The 16,402-nt window shown below is 38.8% G+C and overlaps 1 protein-coding gene across 1 annotated transcript; it reads right to left on the reverse strand.

The window, feature by feature from the left end:
• Window positions 1-5,283: 5,283 nt before the first annotated feature.
• Window positions 5,284-6,284, reverse strand: LOC130469498 (probable leucine-rich repeat receptor-like protein kinase At1g35710). Its single transcript, XM_056838841.1, has 2 exons — window positions 6,236-6,284; window positions 5,284-6,188 (listed from the first exon to the last, which is right to left on the reverse strand). The coding sequence occupies exons 1-2, from the start codon at window positions 6,282-6,284 to the stop codon at window positions 5,284-5,286; spliced, it is 954 nt and encodes a 317-aa protein (XP_056694819.1).
• Window positions 6,285-16,402: the final 10,118 nt, after the last annotated feature.

Consider the following 16,402-nt stretch of genomic DNA (forward strand, 5'->3'; position numbering starts at 1 on the left):
CCACATCAATGGCTAAATCCACCCTTTGGAGAAGGCTCAACACTTCCATTGGGCATGAACTCATAAACAAGAGCTTTGAACTCGCCTCTTTTGAAATCCATACTTGAGCAAGCAGTTAGTATCCCAACCAAATTTCGATGACGAATATTCTTCAATGTCTCACACTCTGCCATAAAACTCTTAGACCCACCTCGTTGTTGCAAGTTGAGTACTTTTACGGCAACCATCTTTCCATCCAAGACCGCTCTATATACAGAACCAAAAGAACCCGAACCGAGTAGATTTCTCGAAGAAAACCCGTCAGTTGCTTTTAGTAGCATGCCATAGGACACTTTAAAAAATGACTCGTTCACCAGTGCGATTGATGGAGTAGATTTCCTTTTCTTGCTATGACCTTTCATGTACAACCATATGCATGTCGCCATGGCGAGTACCCCAACAAATGCACAGAACATTATAATTGTCAACTTAACAACATGAGGCATTCTTTTTTCTTTCTACACATCTTGGCAATTGGCAATTGCAGCTCACGGATTCCTCCACAAAGCCTCTTATTTCCAATAAGGAATATTGCACTCGCATTTGCAAAAACTCCTTCTGTTGAAATTCTTCCCTCAAAATCATTGTAAGATAAGTTAAGATATATCAAGTGGAGGGTAGAAAAACATCCTGGAACAAGGCCGAAAAGATTGTTCTTGGAAAAATCAACTTTTAAAAGGCTTTTCAAAGAGGCGAAAGACGAAGGATTTGGACCATTGAAATAATTATCACTCATGTACACTTCTTCAAGAGAGGTTAAGCTGCTAAAGATATTTGGAATATTTCCAGAAAATTTATTCTTGGACACGCGTTAAAATATACCAAATGTATTTGTTTGCTAATCTCCATAGGTACCGGGCCTTCTAAATGATTTTGAGCCAAATGAATTTCAAGAAAATTAGTTTTTCCAAAGAGCTCGTTGGACAAGGTTCCATTGAATTTATTAGATGATGTTTGGGCTCCCAATTGATTCTCAATTGGGCCACTAAGTCCAAAGCCCAATGGCTCTAAACAAACAGCATCAAACCTACCAATGGCTAGTCAGCCATCTATCAAGGCGCAAGGCCCAAAAGCAATAAATGACCTATGGGCATTTACTATGCAAACACTATAAATAGGCCGCCAAGGCTCACACCTCAAGGGACGTCCAATTTATCGCCTTAAGACTACTCTTCTAGAGAACTTCTCTCTAGAATCCGAGCATCGTTCTTACTTAGGCATCGGAGGGGCTTTCCTCGGAAACACCCCCGAGGCCAGTGACTTTGCTCTTGTGCAGGTGAATTCGGACTCTACTCATTCAAACAAGCAAGATCTTCAACACATACAAAAGGACCTTCATTCGAAGCCCATTGTTTCCATCTTTACAACACCGGAACAATTTGGCGCCGTCTGTGGGGAAGAACACTTCAAAGCCTTTGAAAGACATCAATCACCTCTTTCCGCGAAAATGGTTAATGATGTTGTTAACAACAATGACGACGATATGATGGTGCGGTCAGATTCAGAATCTGACCAAGAGGAGCACCCTCAATCGATGGCGAGGTCACAGCCAAGCAGAGCAACGACCGCCACAAACGCAGGACCTCCGATTCCGACTAGGGAAGAGCTCACTGCGGCCATGACCATCATGCAAAACTTCCTCTTCAATGAGAAGCAGCAAGGATTGGCAAAGGACCGCAGAGAAGAGAGGAGGACCAGGCGAAGGCTGAACGAGCCACCCAGTGTAGAAGTGTCCAGACCCGAACGAGAACTCCTTCCCTTGACAGGTACACACTTGACGTCGAGATGGATGGAAAGCACGTGGGACACCCAAAAAAGGGCACAACAGCAACCAGATTGGTTTGCGAGACCATCGCCTACTCCAACAGCTCTCCAAAGCGAATCGACTACTCGTAACACTCGGATCCGAAGCTCGGTGCTCAGCAGGTTGAGGCCCTCGGTCCACTCAAGGTTAAGACCTTCGATCCATACGAGACTCGGGGTAGGTGAGTCGAGCAGATCTGGCGAACGACCCGAGGTCAGTAGCCGAGAAAGAAGAAGAGACAGGAGGCATGATCGAACCCCTAGCCCCCATCGTACGCCCGAACGTTCTAATCACAGAACCTCGGCAAACGAAGGCATCAGGGCTAGACTCGGGAAAAGAATCATGACTCCCACGTCATCCCCTTTCTCGGACGAGCTGATCATGGAAGAAATACCGAAGGTAAGACTGCCAGCGCACCTAACCTACAACGGAATCACAGATCCGAGGGATCATGTCATCTCCTACGAGCAGCAAATGTTCTTGAGTCCCTACTCCGAAGCATGTTGGTGTAAATATTTCCCAACCACGCTAACCGGAGTGGCGGGAGAGTGGTTCAGATCGCTGCCGAAGGGATCAATCAAGAGCTGGAAAAAGCTGAAAAAGAGATTCTGCACACAGTTCGTGAGCAACAATCGCCCCGAGCGAACCACAGCAGAACTGACCTCAATCCAACAAGAAAGAGACGAAAGTCTAAGAGAATTCATGGCCAGATTCATGAAGGAATCAACAAACATACCAAACTTGCAGCCAGACGTGGCCATCTTCGCTTTGAAGCACGCGCTCCAGGAAGGGAAGTTCCGTGACGAACTCTCAATGAAGAACCCCTCCAGAATAGCTGACGTGCTCCAAATGGCCGATGCGTTCATCAGAACCGAAGAGTTCAACAAGGCCGCTGCAAGATTGAAAGGATCGTCGGATCCGAGAGACACAAAGAATACCCAGAGCAAGCCCGAGGGCAGCTCAAGGAAGGGGAAGGAGAAAGTAGGAGCTAGAGAGATGAGCCCGAAGAAAGACGGGAGAAGGGGTGAACTTCAACCCAAATACACTAACTACACTCCACTAGCTCTGCCCCGAAAAGAGATCTTTAGCCTCAACAGAAATGACGAAAAGTGGAAACTACCGGGGAAGCTCAAGTCCAACCCAGCTCGGAGAAACAAGAACAAGTGGTGCGAGTTTCATGATGACTTCGGTCACCACACCGAGGAATGCAACTCGCTGAAAGACAACATTGAGGATCTCGTTCGTCGAGGCTACCTGAAACAGTACTTGTTAGACCGAAGGGAGGAAAAAGAAAAAGCCGCCAGTGGCAAACAACATGAGCAACCCCAGAAGAGGGTCTACGAAGCAACGGGACACAAGAAAAAGACAGTCTTCTCAAGGAGATGACGTCTAAATTTGAGGCGGTCATTAAGCAGAGCCAGGAAGCGGAGGCGAGGCTTCAGCAGTTTATCAAGCATCGGGAGATTGTTCAGAATCAAGCTGACAAGGTGCCCGTTCTCCAGCTGAAGATCCGAGAGAAGGACGCGGCCATCCGGAAGTTGGAGCAAGAGAGAGTTGACCTCTACACTGCTGATCAGTGTAGAGAGCAATATTGGAATGGCATCCTGGGCGCTCGGCGCATGTTTGCGAAGCACATGCCTCATTTCCCTTGGAATGAGAAGGTTCCGCTCTGGATGAGGGCCCAGGATCACTTGGTGGAGTGCCAGGCCGATCGAGACGAAGCTGAAGCTGAACGTCAAGCTGCTCTTGCAGAGGCTCGGGCCCAGAAGGCGTCTTCCGAAGGTGACACTACTGCTGGGGGTTCTTCGAAGGACGCTCCCCTAGGGGCTGCTCCCGAGACCCCCAAGAGTTAGGGATTCGGGCAGTCGTCTTCTTCAGAGTCGGTCGGTTCCAGTTGAGGACTTCCGAACATGTGCTTGCCTTTCCCCCCTTTTGCCTCGGCGCTGCGTTGTACTCATTTCTTTTTGTTTTCTTTAGTACTTCGGTAGGCCGGTATTGTCTGTTGATGGCTGCCGATTTTAACTGTTTCATTTTGTTTTCAATTTTTGAGGTTTTCAATGTATTTGTACTCCCCCCAAATATTGAATAAAAAATGAATGTTTGTTACTTGGCTGCTTCTTTTCAACTTGTACTTTCGCAATTTTAGGTCCTTAAATCCGTAGATTTCTCGAGCTCCTCTTTCTGTAGACTTGCTAAAAACCTTTTGATCTTGCGAGCTCTTTAAATCCGTAGATCTGTTAAGAGACTTTTTAATTTTGCGAGTTCTTCAAATCCGTAGATCTGCTAAGAGACTCTTTAGTTTCCAGACTCTTCAAATCCGTCGATCTGCTCAGAGGTTTGGATTGTTCTTCCGATCCCTTGTGGTTCGGAAACCTGGGCAAGGAGATCGCTAGTCTGCCTCTTAGTTATGCCTTCGGCGATCCGTGGATCTGAGCCGGAGTTTTATAACTTGATTCGAGCGACTGTTTGTTGCGAACAAATTTTATTAGGGTACCGCGAATCCGAGGATTCTGGACGATTCTCTGAAGTGTATGATTTGGTCATTTCTTGCATTTTATCAAGGAATGGGCAAAGTCAATCCTGTTTTTAGTCTCGGATTGATCAGATCCGAGGCTGCATGTATATATAAAGGGACAATAAATATAGAGATAAGTTTAATGAAACTCATGGTGCCAATGGCTTTCCTCTTCTCATTAAACAACTTACTTGGTTTACAGACAGAGATCATACAAAATATTTCTTGAGAACATCGGTATTCCAATGGTTCTTCAAAATTGTTCCATCTAACTGTTTCAGCATAAACGTGCATGGCCTTTTTTCGGAATGGATGATGTATGGTCCCTCCCAAGTGGCTGAGAGTTTGCCATGGATCCGTCCTTTCTGAACCGAGGCGGCGTTTCTGAGTACTAGATCACCGACTTTTAGGGGTCTGGCGTTGACTCTTCGGTTGTAATGCTTGTTGACCCTCTGCAAATAGGCTGCGTTGAGTGTCCTTGCATCGTTCCGAGCTTCGTCCAGTAGATCGAGAGCTTCGGATAGAAGTTGGTTGTTGCTTTCTCCTTGGAGCCCATCATACCTGTTGTATAACAAGTTTACACAATTGCCAAGGTTCGGAGGTATTCTTCCATGCAACTGATTATCATATAGATAAAGATAGGTCAAACGGGATAAATTTCCGAATGAATCAGGAATTTCTCCCGTTAGTCTACTGGAGACGAGGGATAGCAATCCTAGATTTTGAAGCTTCCCAAGATCTCGAGGGATGGATCCCGAAAATCCACATCCACCCATGTATATATACTCCAGGTTGACGAGATTACTAATACCCACAGGAATTCCTCCGCTTAATCGATTTCCGAAAATAGAAAGACGTTTTAAATTGGTGGAAAGATTGACAACAACTTTGGGGAATATTCCTGTAAAGTAATTCCCTCCCAAGCTCAAGTTTTCCAGTAGTATATTATAGCGTTGATGTCACCCACTAGATTATTTTGCTCAAGTCCAAGGTATTGTAGGTTATGGAGTTGTCCAAAATGAGTTGGGATGTTGCCTGTGAAGTTGTTATTCTCCAACTCAATATTTTGAAGGTTTGTGAGATTTAGTAAGGATATTGGTACTAGTCCGGACAAATGATTATTATAAAGGATTAGAGCTTGTAATTGAGGAAGTGTGAAGGCTATATCTGATGGAATACTTCCTTGTAATTGGTTGTAAGACAACTGCAATGTTTGAAGGGAGGAGAGGTTGAAGATGGATGGGGGAATTGTACCACTTAAACTATTAGAGGAAACTTGAAGCCACTCGAGGCTACGTAATGCCCCTAATTCCACTGGAAGTTCTCCATGTAGTTGGTTTTCCATCAAGATCAAAGATTGAATAGAGGAGAGGTTAGAGATGGATGGAGGAATCGTACCCGAGAGTACATTTGAGGGAACCCAAAGGAATTGAAGGTTGGACAATGTTCCTAAGCTCCTTGGAAGTTCCCCTTGTAGTTGGTTACTAGCCAAGTTCACACTTTGAAGAGAAGAGATGTTAGAGATGGATGAGGGAATCGTACCCGAGAGTAAATTTACGGAAACCCAAAGGTATTGAAGGTTGTATAATGCTCCTAATCTCCTTGGAAGTTCCCCTTGTAGTTGATTATTAGACAACACCAATTTTTGAAGTGAGGAAAGGTTAGAGATGGATGGGGGAATCGTACCCGAGAGTACATTAATGTGAACCCAAAGGAGATGAAGGTTGGACAATGCTCCTAGTGTCCTTGGAAGTTCACCATGTAGTTGATTATTAAACAAGTCCAGATATTCAAGAGAGGAACAGTTAGAGATGGATGGGGGAATTATACCTGAAAGCTTATTTGATGAGATTTCCACTTCAGTTAGGTGTTGCAACCTAGAAATGCTGTCAGGAATAGTTCCAGTAAAAGCATTGGAGAACCCATTAATGTATTTCAAGGATGTAAGATTTTGTATAACTTGGAAAAGAGGTCCAGAGAATTTATTGGAGGAAAACCAAAACCCTTCGAGCTTGGACAATGCTCCTAACCCCTTCGGAAGTTCCCCCACTAGATTGTTGAAATCGAGGAAAAGATCTCGGAGGTTGATGCAACCTGATATATATATTGGCCGGAATTTCCCCAATTAGAAAATTGTTGTACATATTCAGTGATTGTAGCCTTGACAGATGACCAATTTCAGGGGGAATAGTACCTGATAGTTTATTAAATTAGAGGTGTACGGGATCGTATAAGTGAGTCCAGACCAAACCTACCAGGGAACACCGAAGACCATGAGGCAGAGCAAACCTACCATGGCTGGCCAAATCTCCAGGCAGACCAAACCTATAAGGGCAGACCAATCTCCGGGAAGGCCAAACCTACCAGGGCAGACAAAGACCATGAGGCAGAGCAAACCTACCATGGATGCCCATATCTCCAGGCAGACCAAACCTATAAGGGCAGACCAATCTCACAGGCAGACCAAATCTGTACATCATCGTCATACACGTGGCGACATCTAAATAAGCCAAAGTACTGAATAGGACGCCTATAAATACCCCCACCTCATTTATGAGAGGGGACATTATTCTCGGTACTTGCTCCACCTTCTCTCTACTTTCTCTCTCTAAATAATACATGATACTGACTTAAGCATCGGAGGGGGTTTCCTCGGTAAAACCCCCGAGGTTAGCTTACGTTTGCTCTGCTTGACAGGGCAAGGTACATTTAGACCATTCCCCCAGTTCCGTACCCGGAACAAGTGGCGCTAGAAGGAGGGGGAATCTCTAAAACCTTGCTCTGGAAGGCAGTGCTCGAAGATAGCAGTTCAAGCAGAACAATTTACTTCAAATAACGTACCATTGTCCCCGAACCTCTGGGTGAAATGTGAGTGAAACCCCCTAAACCATGGTGAACGACCACCATGAATATGATTAATTCAACAGGCTACCGAAATGGATTTCTAGATGAAAGAATTCAAGAAAATAGGAAAAGACAAATAACTTGGCATTTATACAAGGAGGCAATTCCAAGGGACTTATTCACACCAAGCTAAGCTTTCTCTCTCTTTTTCTTATTAATAATACAGTCTGAAATTTCTTTCAAGTGTCAAAACATAGACTACAATTGGTGGATGATGTCGTGAATTTATAGATTTTGCAAACGGCTGAAATCATCTGTGCACACCAACTGTTTGTAAAAATGCATCAATGAAATCAATCAGTATTTACATATTTGACTAAGCATGTTGCGATAACTACCAAATGCATGCTTCACCAACGATTTATAAGTAAACAAAAATGACGGAGTTAAATCAATTATTTAGTCTTTGTATATGAATATGGTTTTTCATATTCTATTGAGCTCTAAAAGGTGCACTGTACTCTGTGACTCTTATCATGAGTAATGACTCAGAGCATGCCATGTGCTCGATCAAATTCCCAAGTGGAATCACATCGTTCCTAGCGTATCTAATTTCATGGTCATACTCTGACCAGACCTTAGGTGGCAGAGCAAAGGCCATGAATCCAGAGCAAAGATAATGCGACAAGAGGAGTCAAAGCATTGAGGCTAGGCAAAGTTGGCCTAGTAGACAGAAGACCATGAGGCAGATCAAGACTACAGAGGTAGACCACGTACATTACGTCAGCTCAAGGCTCATAGCGATAAAATGAGAAATTGAATTGAGGCCAGAATAAGGTGGTGCGAAGAGGAATACACACACACGTATCAAAGTTAGGACTCGAGACAAGAACACATGAAAAGGAGTATGGAAGCATGATAGAGCAAGAGTAATCCAATAGGAAGATTTTACTGGTAAGCATGCATGTTAAATGCTAAAATTAGCAGAACAAAGAAAAAATGTTGAAATGCATATTAATGTTATTGTTTTACAGAGTTATACATATCTATATGTACATTACCTAGCAATATGATTGGTCATTACTTATTATTATGAATATAAAAGGCCTAGCTAGCCTATATTCAGATATGATCTTGACAAAGTATCAAAATTTTATTTTATTTTATTTTTTTTTTTTAAAAAAAAGGAAAAAAAAGAAAAGAAAAGAAGAAGTTGGAACTGAAGAAATAATCATGAGTTTCTCTGGTTATGAAAACCCAGAGCAAATTAAAATCTAAGCGGCCAAAAAGGTCGGAGTTGAAGATAAATTTCTAAATTTGCTCCCAGAGCAAATTAAAATCTAAGCGGCCAAAAAGGTCGGAGTGGAAGATAGACTTCAAAATTTGCTTCCAAAGCAAATTAAAATCTAAGCGGCCAAAAAGGTCGGAGTTGAAGATAGATTTGCTCCCAGAGCAAATTAAAATATAAGCGACCAAAAAGGTCGGAGTTGAACATAGATTTCCATATTTGCTCCCAGGGCAAATTAAAATCTAAGCGGCCAAAAAGGTCGGAGCTGGAGATAGATTTCTAAATTTGCTCCTAGAGCAAATTAAAATCTAAGCGGCCAAAAAGGTCGGAGTTGAAGATAGATTTCTAAAGTTGCTCCCAGAGCAAATTAAAATCTAAGCGGCTAAAAAGGTCGGAGTTGAAGATAGATTTGCTCACAAAGCAAATTAAAATCTAAGCGGCCAAAAAGGTCGGAGTTGAACATAGATTTCCAAATTTGCTCCCGGAGCAAATTAAAATCTAAGCGGCCAAAAAGGTCGGAATTGAAGATAGATTTTCTCCCGGAGCAAATTAAAATCTAAGCTGCCAAAAAGGTCGGAATTGAAGATAGATTTGCTCCCGGAGCAAATTAAAATCTAAGCGGCCAAAAAGGTCGGAGCGGAAGATAGATTTCTAAATTTGCTCCCAGAGCAAATTAAAATCTAAGCGGCCAAAAAGGTCGGAGTTGAAGATAGATTTCTAAATTTTCTCCCAAAGCAAATTAAAATCTAAGCGGCCAAAAAGGTCGGAGTTGAAGATAGATTTCAAATTTGCTCCCAGAGCAAATTAAAATCTAAGCGACCAAAAAGGTCGGAGTTGAAGATAGATTTCTAAACAAGTTAAAATCTAAGCGGCAAAAAAGGTCGAAGTTGAAGATAGATTTGCTCCCAAAGAAAATTAAAATATAAGTGATCAAAAAGGTCGGAGTTGTACATAGATTTCCATATTTTCTCCCAGAGCAAATTAAAATCTAAGCGACCAAAAAGGTCGGAGTTGAAGATATATTTTCTTCCAGAGCAAATTAAAATCTAAGCGGTCAAAAAAAAAAAAAAAGTCGTAGTTGAAGATAAATTTCCATGTTGCTCCCAGAGCAAACAAAAAGGTAAGCGACCAAAAAGTTCAGAGACAAATAAATATCTAAATTTGCTCCGAGAGCAAAATTGAAACCTAAGCGGCAAATGAGTCAAAAAATGAGCACTATGGAAAGACCAAAAGGGCAATATAGTAGTACCAAAAAGAGCCCCCAGGACACACCTTTTATGGAAAAACTTACCCCCACAAGTCTAGAAGACCACCAAAAAAAAATAAAATAGAGAAGACATGCCATCTCCTACGAGTACACGGGCACTGGGAAGAAAGGGAAGAGTGGGCTTAACCTCAAGTCAAGCCAACTCTTGAGGGACTAGTTGTACATAGTCTAATATGCATCACCATCCAAAGTAGGCATGAACGACATGGCAAAGATGAAGAGCATCAAAGAGCAGGCTTAACCCTAAGGTGAAGCCAACTGTTGAAGGACTAGTTGTATGCGGTCTAATATGCATCACCATCAAGAGTAGGCATGAAGGACAGGACACAGATGAAGAGCATCAAAGAGCAGGCTTAACCCTAAGGTCAAGCCAACTCTTGAGGGACTAGTTGTACGTGGTCTAATATGCATCACCATCAAGAGTAGGCATGAACAGCAGGAAAAAGATGAAGAGCACCAAAGAGCAGGCTTAACCCTAAGGTCAAGCCAACTCTTGAGGAACTAGTTGTACGGGATCGTATAAGTGAGTCCAGACCAAACCTACCAGGGAACACCGAAGACCATGAGGCAGAGCAAACCTACCATGGCTGGCCAAATCTCCAGGCAGACCAAACCTATAAGGGCAGACCAATCTCCGGGAAGGCCAAACCTACCAGGGCAGACAAAGACCATGAGGCAGAGCAAACCTACCATGGATGCCCATATCTCCAGGCAGACCAAACCTATAAGGGCAGACCAATCTCACAGGCAGACCAAATCTGTACATCATCGTCATACACGTGGCGACATCTAAATAAGCCAAAGTACTGAATAGGACGCCTATAAATACCCCCACCTCATTTATGAGAGGGGACATTATTCTCGGTACTTGCTCCACCTTTTCTCTACTTTCTCTCTCTAAATAATACATGATACTGACTTAAGCATCGGAGGGGGTTTCCTCGGTAAAACCCCCGAGGTTAGCTTACGTTTGCTCTGCTTGACAGGGCAAGGTACATTTAGACCATTCCCCCAGTTCCGTACCCGGAACAAGAGGAAATCCATAAAATAATGAGGTTGGACATCCTAGAAATGCTATCTGGAATACTTCCCGTAAAAGAATTAAAGTTGGCATTTATGTCTTTCAAGGAAGTAAGATTTTGTATGACTTGGAAGAGAGGTCCAGAAAGTTTATTGGAGTTCAGCCATAGCCATTCAAGGTTGGACAATGCTCCTAACCCCATTGGAAGTTCTCCCTCTAAATTGTTTAAACTAAGAGAAAGATTTCCGAGGTTGATGCAACCTGATATATTGGCCGGAATTTCCCCAATTAGAGAGTTGTTGTGGAGATAGCTAGAGTGTTTTTAGCCTTGACAAACGACCAATTTCAGGTGGTATTTGGCCATACACACCATTATTATTGGCAAGCCAAATTGTTCTCAAGAAGCTCAGGTTTCCAATGAAGGGAGATATGGTTCCTGCCAAACCTCTCGAATACAAATTTAAAACAATCACTCGGTTATGTTTGGGCCCACAAATGACACCCTCCCAAGAACAATGGTGAAGGGAGTGATTCCATGAGCTCAAAACACCATCAGGATGATTATCGATAAGTTTACTCTTGATGGCCAACAATGCAACATAGTCGGTTTCGTTCCCTCGATAATGAATGCTAGCGAGGGAATCAACAGTTCTTAATGGTTGCATTGCTAATACAAAAGGTCTTGCGCGCACAAGGTGTACAATAAATTTATTGTACACCAAAATAACTTTAACTATTTTTTTTGTAACTTTAACTTAGTTTTGCTTAACTTTTATATTATTAAAAAAAATTGATAGATTAATATTTTAAAAGGTTAAATTATTAATTTTATACATTATTAGTGATTTTGAAGAAATAAGTTTTACTAAAATGAAAAATTTTATCACTTAAAAATAGATAACTTTTACATATATATGCTTAACTTTTAAGCATTTTGGGTTAACTTTTACTCCAATTATAATATTTATTGTACACCCATTGTAAATAAGAATCTGTGTTGCTAATAATACAAAAATCAACAAGGAAAGTGATGAGGCTACGAAAAGCAGAGGGCTGTTTGGCTTCATTTTGTATGCTTTTGTGTTTTTTGTTTTCCGTCTTGGTAATAATTGCAGGTTTTTTTTTTTTTTTGTGAGGTGATAATTATCATCAATGCACATTTCTTTATATAGGAGTAGATTTTAAAAACCTTGACCATAAACTACACGAATAGTAAACTAGTGTCTATGTCAAAAAAACTGGAGTACTAAGAAATGGGTTCTTGTAAAAGTATTAAGAAATTATCTGGCGAATAATTTATGTCATACTTAGTAATATTACTAATTTAATTAAGTTAATTAACAGTTGTTTAGGTAAGATTTTAACAATTTTGACCATAAATTCTCATTAACCTAAGATAAAATGCTATTATTGTCGAATTGCGATCGACTTACAATACTCTGTAACTCTTTTTTTTATATATGTAGTGACTTTTACTCCGTAATATTTAATATTGAGGAAATGAAGGATATTAGTGTGTGGAAAAATCTAGATAAAATAATATCTAGAATTTACCTAAGAAATATCTAGATAAGTTTTTAGAAAAATCTAGAGTTAGAAAATTCTAGAGAATTATGTACAACTATAAATATGTTATATGTGTATGAGTGAGGGGTGAGCCAATTAAGAGAGCTCCCACAAAATACGAGGGGTAGAAACAAGTGTTCTACCAAAGCAAATAGTGTTGTACAATTCTTATTAATGTAATCAATTTTATCAATACAATTTTGTTATACAATTGAGGTCCATCAAAACTTCCGCGTGCGCCTTCAAATTTCTATCAGTTTTTATATGTTTTAAATATTTACTATTTGCACAAATATTAAGACAATGTTGATCTATGTTGTGATTCTGGTGAGTGAGGGTAAGAGAAAATATGGAATAAGTAAGATTTACGGTTAAAAGCTATAGACTTAGGGCATATTCTTTTGGAATTAATTTCAGTTCAGTTCCGTTTAATTAATTAAATCCAGTCCAGTTCAATTCAGCTTCATTCAGTTCAGTTTAAAAGAACGACGTCGACGTTGTTTTCCTTTTCGTCCTTAATAATCTTATTTTGCTTATTATTATAATGTTAAAAATTACTATTATTATATTATAATGTTCATAATTAATTTATTATTATTGTTATTATTATATATTACTCGTATTTTATTTATTATCTACGAAGTATTATTTACTATTCATTCAATTTCGTTCAGTTCAGTACAATTCCATTCAATTCAATTCAATTCAATACGGTTCATCCAAATAAAACTTAGAAGTACATGGCCTTGAAGTACATGTTTTGGGGGTAAGAGTGATACTGAGTAATATAGTAAAGATAGCATGCCAAAAATAAAGTAAAACAAATTTAATTGTTAAGAATTTTCAAAGTAGGTTAAGACGGAAGTTGTATACCCCCGCAAGAACTTTCAAACACCTACCAGTTATAAGTTTACATCATACGAGACTATATTACTACTACCCAAATTCTTATACGAACCTGTCCTCACCATTAAATGATGGTGAGACCAGTTCACACTTGCGAATTTAGGTATGTTATTTCTATAGTTTAGACATGTTCCTTTTTTTTTATAATTTTAGAGGAGGTACTTTTTTTAGTTTAGGTATGTTACTTCTATAGTTTATACATGTTACTTTTTTTTTTTTTTATACGGAGTAGTTTTAGGGGAGATACCTTCTTAGTTTAGGTATGTTACTTCTATAGTTTAGACATTTTTTACTTTTTTTTTTTATAATTTTAGAGGAAGTACTTTTTTTTAGTTTAGGTATGTTACTTCTATAGTTTATATATACATGTTACTTTTTTTATACGGAGTAGTTTTACTTCTTAGTTTAGGTATGTTACTTCTATAGTTTAGACATGTTACTTTTTTTTAAAAATAATTTTAGAGGTATTTTTTTTAGTTTAGGTATGTTACTTCTATAGTTTAGACATGTTACTTTTTTTTTATACGGAATAGTTTTAGGGGAGTTACATTTTTAGTTTAGGTATGTTACTTCTATGGTTTAGACATGTTACTTTTTTTTTTATATAACTTTAGGTATTTTTTTTAGTTTAGGTATGTTACTTCTATAGTTTAGATAAGTTACTTTTTTTTATTTTTTATTTTTATATATATATATAGTTTTAGGGTAGGTACGCTATTGGTTTCGCGCTCGTCACACCATCAAGTTGATGGTGTGACTGGTCTCACAGAAGACGCGCTGTTACTACTATATTGTACCATTTTGTAACATGGCAAACCTTTTTTTTCCCTATGTACCACGTCTAACACGCAAGTTTTTTTTTCCGGTAACTTTTGTGTAAGACCGTGTTACCGAAAAGACCACTTTGATTGCTTAACTAATTGGTTTCATTGCTTAACTAATTGGTTTCATTGCTTAACTAATTGGTTTCATTGTTTACTAATTGGTTACAGTGCTTAACTAATTGATTCCAGTGCTTAACTAATTGATTCCAGTGCTTAACTAATTGATTCAATTGCTTAACTAATTGGTTCCATTGATTAACTTATATGACACGAAAGTGGTCTTTTATGTAAGACGACCTTATATAAATAAATTCAATGTGAATCTTTACTTGCCAAAAATAAAGTAAAAATAATTGTGAATCTTTAAAGACCGAGTCCTTAAACACTGAGAGAGTGAGAGAGACGTTCTTTAACTATTTCTGCTTGACTCGACTTATACAAACGATTCAAGTCAATGTCTTTACCTCCAGCTAGCCTCCAGGTCACTTAAGTCTAAGTCTTTGTCTCTTCTTTGCCTTGGAAATTAAATAATGAGGTCTACATTCATTTTTACAGATGTGCTTAAACAATAACCATATCTTACTCTTTGAATCTTCCTCTTTGAATGAAGTTCAACAAAAAGACATCTTTAACTTTATGTGTTGGTTGTGTGGAAAGTTAGAATTTTCAAGTCACTGTATTTCATCAATTCCACATATATCGTCCAAAGTGTAGAGGGCTTTAGAGGTAAAGGAAATGATTGAAATGCAATTACAAATAAAATTAAAGGAAACTAATTGTTGTCATTCTTTTTCCCTTTCCCAATTATCCAATACCAAATGCCCCTTATGTTTTTACGATGAACAACAGAACAACCGAAGATAATTACTATACAAGGCACTCGAAATTACAATACAGAATCAGTAATTACCCCAAATCACACAAGATTAGTAAACGCGGCGTAAAAGTACATCTCTTAAACCCCTTTTACAATAAAAATATTAAAAATTTACGATTGAAGAAGATAACCTTGCCTATTTCTCGTCCGTAATTAATTAACTGTCGTATTTGATTTTTTCAAAGTGATATACAATAAAAAAAACATTGTCAATTGTGATATTGTCTATGTAGTATTTTGGAAACGTTAACTTTTTTTTTTTTTTAAATTTTTTTTAGCAATACATAATAAATTATTTGTTCCGTTTTTTTTTAGTTGACACATATACGAAGTATACATTTATCACGTATGTCAATGTATATTTCATTAATTAACATCTTTAGTTATTAATGAGTAAAAGTATAAAAAGTTGATATTATGAATATATACAATGAGATGGTTTTAAAAAATCCGACATGACTATATTTTTTCTTAAGTATAAATATATCACAATTAATAATTAAAGTAAATTAAATAAATAGTGCCAAAAGTCAAATTGTGTCGAGGAAGTATTATGATCCAAATTTTGCTTCAAGCACAATAAAAAGTCAAAAATGATATGGAGTAATTAAATTTGGACAATGGGAGTAAATAAAAACAACCTTGTATAAAAGATTGATTGCGCTGAGAGAAGCCATTGTCCTTGGTTTGGATAAGAGATATGGAATGGGGGTGGTGTAATATCATACGCCGTTCAACTCAGGGGACGTTCTGTTTACCTTAAAAAAAAAAGTTTTTGGTCTAATAAGTTTTAATAAGTTCCAATAAATTCAGATAAATTTTAATAAGTTTTAATTAGTTCATATAAATTTAAATAAATTCAGATCAGATAAGTTAAGATAAGTTCAGATTAAATAAGTTGAATAGAAGACAGCTTCAATCTCATTGTAAATGTATTGTCTCCTTGCACGGAATTGCGGAAATTGGAAATGTACTGTCTCCTTGCGCGGAATTGCGGAAATTGGAAAAGCATTTACATGCATAGATATGGTGAAATTCCTATTCTTTTCCCTACCATCATGTACAATACGACGAGTCTTCTTGTCTAGGCTGGTACAAAACTGTTGACTAGTATTGGGTAATCAAATTGGATAATCCTTAGATAAAGATCGGAAAAGGTTAGGGATACACTTGGTGTGCAAAGGTATCTTGCACACCACCAACTACAAAATGCCATTTCACAAATCCCACTAAAAAAATAGAGGAAAAAGCTTGCTGAAATATATTTTTTGGGCGGCAAATATTTTCAGCTATTTGCGCCATGCATACCATTTGAGCGGGATTTAATTGCGCCAAATTTCCCAATTTCATCTTTGCGCCAAAACATTCCTTCACCTCAAATTTTCATCTTTCACCTCCACTAATAATAAGAGAAACTACGAAGAGCCATTTTTTCTGGTTTATATTGCTAA

Source organism: Spinacia oleracea, chromosome 3, assembly GCF_020520425.1.
Source record: "Spinacia oleracea cultivar Varoflay chromosome 3, BTI_SOV_V1, whole genome shotgun sequence".
Lineage (NCBI taxonomy): Eukaryota > Viridiplantae > Streptophyta > Magnoliopsida > Caryophyllales > Amaranthaceae > Spinacia > Spinacia oleracea.

Bases quoted from the DNA above. Each gene is read 5' to 3' on its own strand.
- LOC130469498 (XM_056838841.1), bottom strand. From the start codon at position 6,284: ATGGGTTCTCCAATGCTTTTACTGGAACTATTCCTGACAGCATTTCTA. The intron at 6,189-6,235 runs GTTGCAACACCT...ATAAGCTTTCAG, and splicing joins ATTCCTGACAGCATTTCTAG to GTATAATTCCCCCATCCATC.